At 38.7% G+C, this 14,384-nt stretch overlaps 1 protein-coding gene across 3 annotated transcripts; it reads left to right on the forward strand.

The window, feature by feature from the left end:
• The first annotated feature begins 290 nt into the window (after positions 1-290).
• LOC308404786 (uncharacterized protein) lies at positions 291-13,298 on the forward strand. Of its 3 annotated transcripts, none has more exons than XM_080895005.1 (12): positions 292-566; positions 2,862-3,293; positions 8,577-8,624; positions 9,604-9,648; positions 9,845-10,219; positions 10,464-10,496; positions 10,648-10,698; positions 10,821-10,925; positions 11,771-11,869; positions 11,981-12,094; positions 12,256-12,355; positions 12,443-13,298. In XM_080895005.1, exons 1-11 carry the CDS (start codon positions 522-524, stop codon positions 12,316-12,318), a joined length of 1,410 nt encoding a protein of 469 aa, XP_080751131.1. In that variant the 5' UTR covers positions 292-521; the 3' UTR covers positions 12,319-12,355; positions 12,443-13,298. The 3 variants fall into 3 exon arrangements, with proteins under 3 accessions (XP_080751132.1, XP_080751131.1, XP_080751130.1); XM_080895004.1 differs by having other exon boundaries at positions 293-566; positions 12,455-13,298; XM_080895006.1 differs by lacking the exon at positions 10,821-10,925 and having other exon boundaries at positions 291-566; positions 12,455-13,298.
• Positions 13,299-14,384: the final 1,086 nt, after the last annotated feature.

Below are 14,384 nucleotides of genomic sequence, written 5' to 3' on the forward strand. Positions count from 1 at the left end.
CACAAGCCTGACTGTATTTTCCTCTTGTGGTTGTTCTGTCAACAAATATGGCTTTTAGGTTATAATGATTGTTGATGTTTTTTGTTCTTTTTATGTTTATGTTCTGTTCCAGAAGCGACACATTAAAAGTCTCACAGGACAGAAAACTATAGATCAAGTGCGTCGGTGTTCCCATTTGCGTCAAAGTATTTCTAACAAATCGAGAGGAGGGGGTGTGGCACCGCACAACCTCGCACCTCTCTCTCTCTCTGCTTTGATGGAGTGGTTACATAACAGAACTCGACATCCAGCTAGGCAGACCAACTCCAATACAAACAACTGACTGAGCTCTCGTGCGCGCGCGCTCTCTCTCTTTCCTCTCTCTTTCTCCACGCCCCTATCTTTCATCCAAGTCCTCCTATAGGTTCGGTACAGAGGTAACAGAAAGACAGTCGGCTTTATAAACATCCACTTTGTTCACTCTGCCTCTCTGCTTGTTCCATTTCTTTGGTTTATCCTCGTTCTCCTCAGCACGCACCAAGATGCCCAGCAAGAGAAAGAAGAACAAGCGTCGTATGAGAAGGGTGGTAAGTGGTGGCATGCGCACGTCAGGCGTTTATTCTTAAATTAAGTATAGAGTATTATGGGATTTCTTTGTTCAATTCACTGTAAAATAATGGTCTGCAAAAACATGGATTTAAATGTAAAATACGCCTTTTTGCCTCTGTGAAAAAATGAATGAAGCGAGTGCTTAAATTGTAAAACAAATTTCGTTTACATTTTCTTTCCTTTTTTGCACATTATTTTATTTTTGTTATACTTAAGTCAGTTTGGTGATTGTTTGGCAGATTTCCACTTTGTCGTTGCTTCTCTCAGACGCTCCGTAACCCGTGCGTAAAATCTGGCAACGACAAAAGACCGTACCAAAAAGGTACCAAAACTGGACCTAAATAAATAACATATAAATTTCACACATATTTTTAATTTTGACGAGCATGCTTCTGGTTTCTATATTAGAAGAAAGAGACAGAGAAATTGTTGATTTTGTGCTCAGCTCCTGTGCGCAATGGATGTTCTCGGTGCGCTCTGTTAAGGTTACGGATAGAGATTAAACGTTTATGCACATCTTGAATTTCTTATCATAAAATGCGATAAGTTCCATTTTCTAGTATTTTTTAAATATACTACGAAATGACCACTTGCCTGTTTTTCATGTTCTGGACCAAAAATACAGTAAGCCACACAATGCAGTGCAGTACACAGTGTACTTCAATACAGTGCTGCTCTTTGTAATTCAGTATGATGAATTCGCTTTGCCAGTTGTACGCTAATTCAGCCGAATGACTGGAGACATGTAACTTTTCAACATTCAGTGCCCAGAGGAAAAGGGGTGTGACAGAAAAGGTGTGTGTGGGTGTGTGTGTGTGTGTTGGAGGGGTGGGTGTGGAGGGAGATCAATGACGCCATACTCCATAACCCAATACTGTTCTTTAGCATATGTTTAATCATTAACAATGTATATTAATAACAACAACAACAACAACTAAAAAATAAAAGCATGCACTGATACACTGTTGAAGCCCAGTCATCCAGCTCTGGTAAGCCTTTTCAGTGCAGACTTCTTCTGGCATCCTTCCTCATTGCCTCTGCCCCTAACCCCCACCAAACTTAAGCTTCTGGCTGGCTGACCAGTGCATGACTCTGAACACCACACATCTGTATTTGGTAATGTGTTGACTGAAGGAATGTCTTGCCCCACTTTAGCCAGAGTGGACTCTGTCTCTCTCATTCTTCCACAGTCTGGCAGTGACAGATGAAAATGACCCTTAAAGTCATTCACAATTCAATTTTATCATTGCTTTACCTCAGAGGTATCAGAGCACAGGAAGCGAACGTGTTTTTGGAACTTTCAGACATATAGCTGAATGATACTCAGGTCACATATGCCTTTGTATGTGTGCATATGTGTGTCAGTTTCACAAAGACTGAGAAATATGGTTAAAACTTTTTATCATTGGAAACAATGTATTACTTTGTCATAGGGATGTTTACAGGTGATTTATGGGCAAAAATCAGAAGTTGTTTTGATTGTGTCTAGCTAGATACTCAGAGATATATGCGCTTTCATACACATGAGCTTTTGGCTTACAGCATGGGTGCAGCACTGCAAATACCTTACTGGCCTTCAGCCTAACAAAAGCATTTTCAGGGAGTGATTGTAACCTGATTATAACCTGATTATGATGTGATTAGCCCCACTGTCTGGCCCGCGGGGCACCCATCAGTGCTGCTGACTCGCACGGTTTCCGTTCCCGCTTCACCAAACCTGTCAGGACCGGTCTGATTCAACTAATTAGCTCCCATTATCTAACTAGCTTTGCTGTGTCTACTCCCAGTTTCCCCCTCCCTCTAGTGGTCTGTACTACTAAAACCTCCATCAAAGCCTGAGGGGGTTTTGTCCAAAGCTAAAAAATATGTTGGACATGGCTGGTATGGCATGCCTGGTATTCCTGGGTGCTAAAGTGACAATAACATCAGTATCTGAACACGATAAAGCCTCAAGAACATCTATATCTCATACACTGTCATTTGCCTTTCTTTGTATTTCACTTTTATCTTTTATTATCTTGTTTTACATACTGAACATGTCTTTGAAGCCATTATAAATGAAGTGTCACTTTTGTTTTGCTTGGAAAGGCAAATGTTCGCAAACTTTGTATTTTCCAATAATCACTTTTTTGAGAGAAAATATCAGTTCATGTTATCATGAGCCAACTACATGTCAGGGTTAAGATAACTGTATGCCCAAAAACTTAAATAATGCCTCTCATACTACTATCAGAACGGTAATCAGATGTTATTGTGTCTTTCCTGCCCTGCAGCAAGCCCAGAGAAGAGCACTTGAAGAACAACATGCTGCCAATCCGCCGGTGAAAGCCAGCCGGGGGATTGCAGTGAGTGCACCCCCTGCAGGAACCACAAAAAAAGCGGCTAAAGCTCCACCTCCAGCTCCTGCTCCTGCTCCAGAAAAGATCTCACGGTCCATTCCTGCTGCTGTTCCTACTGTAGAAACTCCCAAACTAGAACCAAAAGCAGAACCTGTTGCAAAGCCCATTCCAGATGAAGTACAGGCACCAGAGCCTGAGGTTGTGTTGTTGGAGCAGACTCCAGTGACAGCTGAGATTGAAATCCCAACACCTGTCACTGTAGAAGCACGAGCTGTTGAGACTCCATCAGTGAAGCCCTCTACAGTTGAAGCTAATGTAGTGCAAGAGCCTGAACCCAAGATTCCTGAAACAGAACCAATAACTGAGGTAAGAAACAGATATCGCAGCCATAAGTCTCCCATGTGCCTCTGTATGCAGAAATCTAAACTTAAATCATGTCTACAAATATTTCCAACATTTCACATGCCAGAGTCAACAGTTCTAATGTTTCACCCGGCATGGGGATCACTGCCTCCGCTACTGCAGCTATCCCACCTTAGGGAAAGATTGATCGTTTGTCTTTTCTGGTTTTAACGTCAGACATTATACATTAAGCTTCAGTCACAAAGCCCTCGAGACCCTCTGGCAACTTTGGGTGAAATTTGTGTTTAACGACCTGGAAAGTGATTTCTGGAGGTTGCTAATTCTAAAACTTTTACTATAAAGGTGAATGGGTTGTGTTGTACTTTTTAGTTTCACTACTGCTTGGTGAGTAGTTTACAAACAAGTGATCGTTTTCCATGCACACTGCTAGTAGCTTTGACAATCTGCTAGGGACTAAAACAATCTTGGTCGAGCACCATATACCTCTTTGCCATTGCCAGCAACCATTTGCCAACTGGTTGCAGAACACACAGATTTCCCTACAGGCCAGCAGTTGTCTGGGAGCTGCTGACCAATCTCTAGGTCTGAGTGAATGGGGCTTTAGCAATCAGCAACTGTCAACATCTTCTACAAGCCTGGTAAGTTGCAGTAAGAATCAAATTTACCAGTGTGCACGTTTCATCAGAAATATAGTTCTATGGACATATGAGTGAATGAGGTCCACTCATAGGTGAATGAATGCTTCCTTTAAATGAATGTCACTCGGATCAAAATTACATATTGTTTGTATGAGATTATATGGAAACAGGCTGTTTTTGTAGATGGTTTCTCTCTATTTCTCTGATGTTGCCAGGTCAAATAGTATTTGCTGTGTTTGGGGCCTTATGGGAAAAGGGAGCTGGAATTGTTGGAGGTAGTGAAGCGAAGGGAACAACATGTTCTATTTAGCAAAAAGGTGGAAAGTAGGAGAGAGACTGAAACACTGGGAACAACTTTTTAAATGGCCATTATCACCTACACTAAAACAAAATAGTGACTCTGAGCATGCATGTTTTTTGTTGTTGTTGTTTTTTGAACAGGCTTATTTGTTATCACAGATATTGAGTTTGTTATCAGTTACTTGTTTTTGGTTACTATCGTGTTGTGAGAAAATCTTTAAAACGTTACATCGTGTGCATTCGTTTTATCTTTGCCATCACATAATGTGGTTTTGAGTCAGAGAAGATTGTGGATACAATTAAAAAGCTTACAGTATATGGATGGCTGTTGTCAGTTAATTTTAAATAGTTGCAATTTTTCTGCAGTTTTCCTCTATGCAGTAATGTTTTCTCAACATTGTTTCTAGCTCATCTATAATTTACTATTTGCAGTTTTAAATTGTAAGTTGAGCTTTGTGCCTTGTAGCCATCTTGCACATATTTTGTGAACAGGATGTTCTGTTTTAGTCAGTAAATTGCACATGCATGCAAATCTGTGCGGCTTCTCTTCCAGCAACTGAGCAAAACCTTTTCCCCAGTATTAACTGGGCTAGATTTCAGCCCTACTCTACCCTAGTTAGATAAGCAGTTTTAAAAAAATGTCTGGATAGATAACAACCAATGGTGTACATGTATATGCTCACATGTGTGCCTAGCCTAAAATAAGAGGAGAGAGGCAGTGCTACAGTATTTATAGCATGGCCTTTTGTTAAGACTTCACTCAGAGTTACACTGTTTCCCAGTTTTCCAGTGGGTCCATCTTATTCACTTCACTTGTGCCATTCAGTTAGGAGTTCTATTTGTAAACCCTCTATGGGTTATGCCCACTGAACCTTACAGGCAGCATACAGACATCTCTACAGAATGACTGCCTGCCATTGTGTAGTTATACTGTAGTGCTGTGGTCATTTCCACTGTCTCAGGACTTTGCTTCCATTCACCATGCCAGATTCAGGTCAGATAACAAAAACTGGACATTTATGCAAAATTTTAAATGTATCATCATTGACTGTCATTCTAATAATGTAATATTTAATGTCTATATTATGAACTTTTTTACATTTTGAGACAATTTGCAAGTTATTCTGTTGAGATTTATCAACGTTTGTTCGCAGACAACTTTTTCACTTGCACTGTTAAAACTATGACTTTTATCTGTAACATCACAAGTCCACAGATGGTGACAGTTGGTCAGCTGACTGACCAAGAGGTTTAATGGGGCTTTAACTCAGGTGCCCCTTGGGCCCAAGAGGCGCCCCACCACCTCTGGATGTGGCTGCAGAAAGTATAAACTCACAGCGGATTCTACAGACTGACTGAGTGCATTTACATTTTTGTGGCCTGAAGCAACAGTCAGTGCAACTCACCCTCTGTGTAGGCTGAACATTTTGTACCTGCTTCCTCTCCTATGTTCTTCCACTCCTCTCCTGTCCAATCTGCTACCCCTCTTTTCCTCATAAATCTGCTCTGCCTCTACACTTTCTAGCCTCTCACCACTTTCTTTATGACTATTTCTCATCCTCTTCTGCCTTTTCTATTCTCCTTCTCATTTTCTTTCCTTTCCTTTCTGCATGCTGCTTCTCCTCACTTCTGTTAGTATTCTGTGTCAGCTTGATCCCTTATGAACTCGTGTGATTTGAACCTTTACATGTTCCATGTCTAATTGATTCTTTGCTGGGTGGGCTGAGAGCTGGAGAATACTGAATATTTAATTCAATGCTGGGAGGAAATTTGTCTGTTTGAAGTGTGTCTATATGTGTGTAGTTTGACCTTTAAAATGAAGAAAATATTGTACATACAAATATCCCATCCCCTGTAAATGGACCTATTATGCTCAATTCTAACTTCATGTTTTCGTTCCATCACTAGTGATGTTTTGCATAGTTCACAGTTCCAAAAAATAAAAATAATCTGTTATGAATCATTTCTAATTGATTTAGAAAGACTGTTGAATTTGATCTTTGTGCAAATCCATTTAGTACTTGCTGTTTTGTTGCTGGAAGAAATTGTTCGGCATGTATAGACACTGTGCAACCACTGCTTTCTTTCCTCAGAGGCTAGGTTGATAATCTATCAGAGTTAAATAAAAAATTGTTAAAGTTACTGTGTTCAAAATCTCCCAAGATGTCAGTAAAATGGAGACTGAAGTCATCTGAATTCTGTTTTCTTACCTCTCCCAGTTCAAATGCATAATCCTAGCTATGGTAGCCACTGTAGGACAAACAACTCTGGCAGTAGATCATCTGTAGTGAGCATAGGCTGTCAGTTCCCTGTTTACCTCTGCTGGTGCCTATGTCTGTTTACTGTGGAGGAGGCAGTAAAAGGAGTCCGATATGACTTGAAGCTCACTCCTCTCTGATGATAATTATTCTGAGGTGAGTTAGCATGAACATGAACTTCTCTGTTCGTTAGCATTGCTGTATTTGCCACTGTTAGTGGAATTTTGTTTGAAGTGGATCTATGATTGTTGGACTTGTTGTTGGACATTACTTGGATAATATTGGTCTACAACCAGCTGCTGTTGTTGTTTACCTGGCTTATTGACAGACAGTAGGGTCACACATCTAATCTGCTGACAATAAGTAATTATAATATCTGCACACATAAAAATGCACATTTTTGAGCGTTTGAGTGCTGGCCAGTTCAGGAGATGAGGCTTGAGATGAGAAAGAAGTCTGACATTTTATGCAGGTCATCTTGTCGCTTCTTTGGTGGAGGGGACCCCTTCTAAAGAGGTAAAAGATAGGTACGATTCTTCATATCTTGAGTCTGAAGATAGAAATATGAATTAAAATTTGCCTTGAAGGTGCACAAACCAATACGAGTTCTTTTTCTCCTCTGTCGTTAGCGTACGACATATGTGGCCAGTCTCTAGCCACATATATAAATTAGAAGGAAACACGATGTCCATTTCGGGCGGGGCAACATGGCGACCTCCAAAAACCGGTGCCAGTTCCCTTGTATTTTCAATAGATACATTCAGAATTCATGAGCATGCATCTGTTTCTTTAAGGACATAATTATACACTTAGCAATGTATAATGTACAAAATTATTTTTTAATGAAATAAAAAAAAATTTTAAAGTTAAAGAAATGACAGTACCTGGAGGATGGAGAAAAACGTGGAGGTAGTAAGATATCTTTGAATGTTATCAGGTTGTCGTGTGTCACTCAATGTCCAAATAGATCAGTTTGAGTGATTCTGGACAAAAAAAACACTCATATTGCTGATTAGCAGCCTGCAGTAGACTTTGCCCTATATTGAAGAAGAACTGGCACAAGACAGACTAAATAATTGAGTCAGACTATGAAGATTTAAAATATTTATACGCCGCTCTCTGTGATTGTCACTATAGCTCAACACACTTGGTTGCACAGTTGGTGTGCCACTGGCCATTGGCAGCATGGCTGCAAGATGGAAAAATATGGATGAATTCTATCACTATGTGAGCTGTTTGGTGAATCATTGTCTGGAAAATAACCGCGCCTATGAGTAATATAACAATATTGTGATGTGAATAATAAATGGTTGCAAATCAGTGTAAACTGCAAGACATTTATTGTATTCTGGTAAACATGTAATCATTCAAACACATTTCAGTATTTAAAATATCTGATTGTTTTTCCAGTGGCAACATGTTCACAGTATGTAGTTTATAATAAAAAGATGGAACCAAACATTTTTAATATTTAAAATTTTAGTAGTTTTGTATTGAAAGGATTTGAGGGAGAACACAGATTTCATGATGTGAATGTGTTTTCTGTTGCAGGATTATACAGAGGGAAGCAAAAAGAGGGAATAACTGTTTTTCATGGCATTGGGTTGTAATACCCCTGTAATTGCCCAGCTACAGCTATGCTCACACAAAGTGTAAGGGGAGTGCGTATGTTTGTGTTTGTGTTTGTTTAGAAAGCCAGTCCAAATTCCACTTCTAATTTTGGTAAATATTTCCATTTTTGGGTACAGAAAAGACTCGAGCTGCAGTTTATCCTCAGGCCCATCACAGCTACAGATCTGCCACATGAACCGTTTTATAGAAGATTATTTGGCTCTGGGCACATTTTTAGTACTGCTGCATATGGGTGTGTGCCCCTCCCAAAGCTCAACCTTTAAAAAGTCAATACTGGCTCCAGTGCAACAAGAGGCACATATTTTTAACTGCCTGATATACTTGTTAACGTATCCCAGAGTGCCTTTTTTCAGGTTATGTTCTTTTTTCCATCTACACTCTGTTTTGTTGGATGAAGCATGTGTATTTTCATGTTTTGCTAACTTGTGAATAAACTCTTTAACCTCTTGTGCTCATAGGTCACACCCTCATCTGAAGCTTCAGTGGTTGCTGCCTCTGAAACTGAGGTAAATCAAATGTGTATTTTTATTCACATACACCCTCTTTTGTCTCCATTTAAACCAAACACTAGTGTGTTATATCTTTAGGCTAAGCCAGAAGCAGACTAATCATGTAACAGTTGAACAAAAGCTGAACTTGATGATTTACAAGTGAGCTAGACTTTGATTTTTGAGCTGCTTATGTAGATACTATAGAACATTTTTCTTCAGTGGGAGCTAAAAGAATTGGCACATCATGGAAATGGAATTCTTAGGTTAAAGGTCCCCCTGGAGGCATTTTTCACACAAACATGCTCTGTCAACTTTTAATAGACAAATAAAGCACACTGGTTTTGTTAATTAGTTGCAAAAATTTATAGTTTAAAAAGTAAAATGCATAGATTAAATACAAAGTTTACATTTTACAGACACATAGATCTGTGTATGTGCTGGTTTTGCTGACTCCTAAACAGTTGCAGAAATGATGGCATGCATAAAAACAGTCTGACGCACAGTTTCCACTCATATTTTACAAGTTCATAGCAGCAGTCACTGAACAAGAAACAATTCTTTCAACAGAAAGGTGTTGAAAACTCCTGTGACTTAAGCCTCACATCGAATAAATAGCAGCTACGCTTTTTCCTTCAGGACAATTTCCTCTTATGCAAGCACTCAGATCACAATCTGGCTCAAGAACAAAAGTTTTCAGAGAAAAGAATCATATTTTTCTTTACAGTTTCATTGATCTGCAAACAGCTTAATATACGAACGATATAAATGAACTGAGAAATGAGAAAATGGGAATCAAAACAACCCAAGATTACAGTTATTCGGGCTTTTTATATATCATACACACTGCAGTTGTAACTATTCATTTGAACTGCAGGAGTAAACATTATGATAAATGTGATAGATTTAACCTTTAACCGTGTTCTGATTAATTCAGTTGTCAGTCATTCATAATGAAAGTTGGCTGTTAAGTGTCCTTTTCTTGGTTCCTTTCCAGATTCACACAGTTGATTCTGCGATCATAAAAACTGAGACGCAGGAGGTAAAACATGTCTTGACATTAAAATTGCATCATCATAACGACAAAAATGATGGTATATTTTAAGTAAATGTACTTTTGTTCTGTATGAACTGTACTCTTTAAACTGACAAAAAAAAAACCAAGAGTCACTGTTTCTTCTCTCCGGTGTCGTGTTTTATGTTTTTTAATGTGCTCTGTGTTGATTTTGCACATGGAGACAGAGGATAAATGTGAGAGACCGGAAGAAGCTGAGGCCCTGGCAGAGAAAGGTGCTGTGACTGAGGTCGAAGTGGAGGTGGCTGCCACAGAAGATATTGCCGTACCAGAGCCTGTGACACGAGCCTCTGAAAAAACAGTGGGAGATGCAGTTAGCGGTGGCCAAGTTTCTGCTGAAGGAGAGCCTCCTCTGGGCAAGGTGGTTACAGAGACTGTTGCTGAATCAGTGGTGGAGGTTGTCACAGATGTACCTGAGAGCGAACGAGTGACTGAAGCGGCTGTCAGTCCTACAACCCCAGCTGCTGAAGATGGTAAAGAGGTGTTGGCGGAGGAGAATGCACCCGAAGTCCCTTCTGAGACTGCTATAAAAACAGAGGTGACACCTGATGAAAATACTTTCTTCTTCTCTTTTTGTGTTTTTAGTCTTTACAAGAATACATTGACTTTTTCACATTTTGCAGCCATCTTCTGTTTGTATAGCATGTGTCCTATATATTAATGAAAGGTTTGTCATAAGCAGAACAAACGATCACAAGGGTAAGGTTTTTTTTTTCCAAAATTTAATAGCAAAGACTAAAGATACACTCTGTCCTGTTTGTTTTTTTGTTTGTTTACATCAGCACACTCCTGTTGATTCTGTGGAGGCAGCTGCAGTGAGTATTTTTCCCTCTCTGTCGATAAAAAAGTAAAGTAGAAATTCCCTTATTACTTGTGTTTTAGATTATTTGGCAGCTTTTGCATGGAAAAAAAAGTACAATCTCCATATATGACATAGCAATGACATCAGCACCTGTGTTTCACAAGGTACCTGACACCAGCCCTGAGGCTACAGCACAAGAGGCTAAACCCAAAGAGGTAAAAAGATTTTAAATGTAATCCTCAATACAGAAATGTACTGCTCATATGCTAAAAACCATTATTTTAATTATTTTACAAGAACAGTTTTCTCTCTTATCTTGTTCTCCTTTGACATTCAGGATGCTGTGGCAATGCTGATTGATGCCACAGCAGTTGATGAGTTTGTTGTGACAGAATCCGTCTCGGCAGTAGAAGTTGCCACTGAGTCTGCTGCTGTCCAGCAGGTGACAGCTAAGCAAACAGGAATTTACCAGTGTACATATGAACCGTTCAGAAAATCACTGAAGGCTGATCAGGTCAAATAAATTAACTGAAATTAAAGGAGGCTTACAAGTGACTGACACAAGAAGGAAAGGCAAACATTTATAGACTAATCCTGGGTGTTATTTATGGTAAAGAAGGTGGGGATATGTTTCTCCATCATATGAAGCAATCTCATTGCTGGAGTGCAGTTTAAATGTATCTTGTAGTAAATATTTAAATGCTTATGTACTGTAGTAGTATTATTATAGCGTGATGCTAAATTAAGTGTAGTTCCAGGTAATGAAATTAGATTTTCAGACTGTGGACATTTAGGGTCCGATTTAAGTCTTTCTTGAAATCGTATCTACACACTTGAGACTACAGAATTAAACAAATAAGGAATAAGAACATAAAAATATATGGTTAAAATGATACATTAAATTATAATACAAGGATTTTTTTTTTTAAAAAACGTTAAAATTATTCTGGGTTTTTTTGTTAATTATTATGAGCAGTTGCTCAAAAACCTGCAGTATAATGTTCATGATAAAGACAGAAAAACTGCCGTTGTTCCTGTTGTTACATTTGAACACCATGTCACAAGGATGCTTTCTTCCTTTATTTAAAATTGTGCCCAGTTGGAGTGTATTGAACTTGAGTTTTAAATTATTTGGGTAGCTGGTTCCATCCTGATGCATTATTTTCATTGTAAGTAATTTTTCTCTTTTAGTCTGTTCAATGGAATGGGCAGGAGGATTTTACTGTGTTTCATTCAGAAGCTCAATTTGTTTAGCCATCTAACATACCCTTCTTCTGTGGCATTTAGGAAATCTTACCCGTGAATGACACTTTGAGTGCCCAAACAGACTCCGTGGATGTGACAACTTCTGAGTTTGAACCTGCTGCTGCACCTGCAGAACACACGGTAATTATACTTTCTTAACATTCACATACTGTAGCTTTGTATGGAACGCTGTCTTCTTAAGCATATATTTTGGGAACTTCCCTTAGTTTTTCTCTCTCTCTTCCTTTACAGGATGCCGCAGAGTCAAAATGTCTGGACAGGCAGTCAGAAGCGTCAAAGTCAGAAATCCGTGATGTGGAATGTCAGATGGAAATCTCTGTGGAGTCTGTGCAGCTCAGTTCAGTGGTAATACTTTTTTTTTTTAAGGAGCATTGTAAATTTACTGAGTAGAATTAAAGTTAAAAATGAGACATTTCCAGTATGGCTTTTCTAAGGTATTCAGAGATGAGCGATAGCTTAATGTTATTAGTTGTTAGTTGACATTGTCTTGTCAATACTATCAACAGGAGATGCCAGTGGAGACGGCGCTGAATGCACACATTGTTCCAGAGGTCTCTATCGAGGGCTAGAGCCACATCACAGAGATCAGAAGATCTATTTTTATTTGTAAGTCTCTCAAAGTACATCATTAACCTGGACTCTTATTATTTCTTTTTATTTTATTTTTTACTTTCTGATCTTCAAATGACTCAGTGTCTCTTTCAGAGTCCCCATTTTTTCTTTTGGAGGACTCGAAGCTTGCAGGGAGACAACCAGCTGACCTTTTCATTTTTTAAGGCTTAAGACCGGACTGCCAGGAAATCGAAGAGACATCCACACTTTGAAGTGCCTTTTCCTGCCCTGGTTTCTGTTATAACATCAAACCAGATGTCAACATGCAAAAAATGTCTGCATTCAAGGGAGCAGAAGAATAAAACATATTGTGGCTCCTTTTATACAGCATTTACCCCCAAAACCACGTACAATGATTTTGTTTTAGCAGTGGAAGCAGAAGTGCCGCAGCGGTGATAATTCTCTCAAATCATACTGGACAGGCTCTGATATTTGTCAGCACGTCTCCATCTCTGTAGAACATCTGCTTCCACACATGCATGTAAATACTGTAGCATTTAAGAATGCACCTCCAGTTTTTCCTTAGGCCCATTTTCAAAACGTGTTGTTTTTTGTTACTTGTTTCAAAATCACTGACTTACTGCTTAGTAGTATTTTTCCACCATATGTGATATATACATACAGCTTTTTCTCTGTCCTTGAACTGTCTCTGTCTCAAGTAAGGGCCAGCACTAAGGTTAGTGTGATGCTAAAACTACATCCTGAAGTTTTAGGTTTACTGGCCACTGGCAGATTTTGAGTGGATGAGGTCAGTTTCTGATTCTTTCTTTTTTTTCCTTTTCACCTTTTCCTATTTGCAATTCATCGTATTTAGACAACATGATGTGCTACAGTTTCATGTTGAAGTCTGTGTTCTGGAGGGGAAATGTAATTGGGTTGCTGTTGGGCTGCTGATGGGCATACCTAAACTTTGAAATAAAGCTGTACCTGATTGGGATGTCTGCATTTTACTTTATTATCAGAGAATCAGTCAGTGCTGGACTGACAAGAACTTCAATTTTAAAATCTTCCAAAAACGAAACGTCTGTATAGGGTTTTATTTTGTGACTGTTAAAGAACTTTATGCCTGTTTTCTCCAGAAAATTATTAGTAAAACTCTTTTTTTTTTTCTTTTTTTTTTTTTTTTTTTTTTTTTTTTATCTCTTGAGAGTGCAGCTGAAAAAGACAAATAATAGAGGGACTAAAGCTTCAGAAATTGCATTTGGGCCAGAAGATGTGAAAGAATATTTGCAATAAATAGCATGAAGTCTGCAAGCTACTTCAACCTGAGCTGCACGTCTTTGAACATGGCAACAGTAACTCAACAGTAACTCAAATAAGAACAGGAAACAGGTTACAGTCACCAAAACTGGATAGCAGAAGATTGGAAAAAACACTTCCTGGTTTGCTGAATCTCAATTTCTGCTGCAACATGTAAAATCTGGCATAAACAATGGATCCATCGTGCCTGGATCCCTTCTTCTATCTTCTGTTGTTGGCTTCTTCCAACCGGATAAAATCCTGGCTTCAGTTAAATATCTTTCACTTGTGTTTCCTGGAGCTCCATCCTGGATGCATGCCCAGGCCTAATTAAAGTTACTTATGAGCTTTTCCTAATTTAGAAGACTATTTGGTTCTGAATGTGAAGGCTCCGCTTACCCCACCAAAAAAGAAAGAAAACAACCAAATATTTGCCTCAGGTCAAAATGATTTTAATTTTTTTGTTTTTGCAATGAAATCTACATTCATATTAGTAGGATGTAATTTGGTACAGCACACTGCCGATGCGATGTGTAGTTTTGTTTTTGTTTTTTTGCCATCAACACTCTTTATACTGTTATGTCATATTGTGGATGAGAGACTCAAGTAAACTTCAAGCATCAAAATAACTTTTACCTCTTTTCATTTTGCTGGCCCCCTTGTTTGAATGGTAACAAAATTTCAAAATGGAAAACAGAAGCAAAAATTTGAAAAGTTGTTTTAAGAGAAAAAAAAAAAAAAGGCAAATGAATGGACAACTGATAAGCACATAACAATTGAGAGG

The sequence above is a fragment of the Rhamphochromis sp. 'chilingali' genome, assembly GCF_963969265.1.
Source record: "Rhamphochromis sp. 'chilingali' genome assembly, chromosome: 10".
Taxonomy (NCBI): Eukaryota; Metazoa; Chordata; class Actinopteri; order Cichliformes; family Cichlidae; genus Rhamphochromis; species Rhamphochromis sp. 'chilingali'.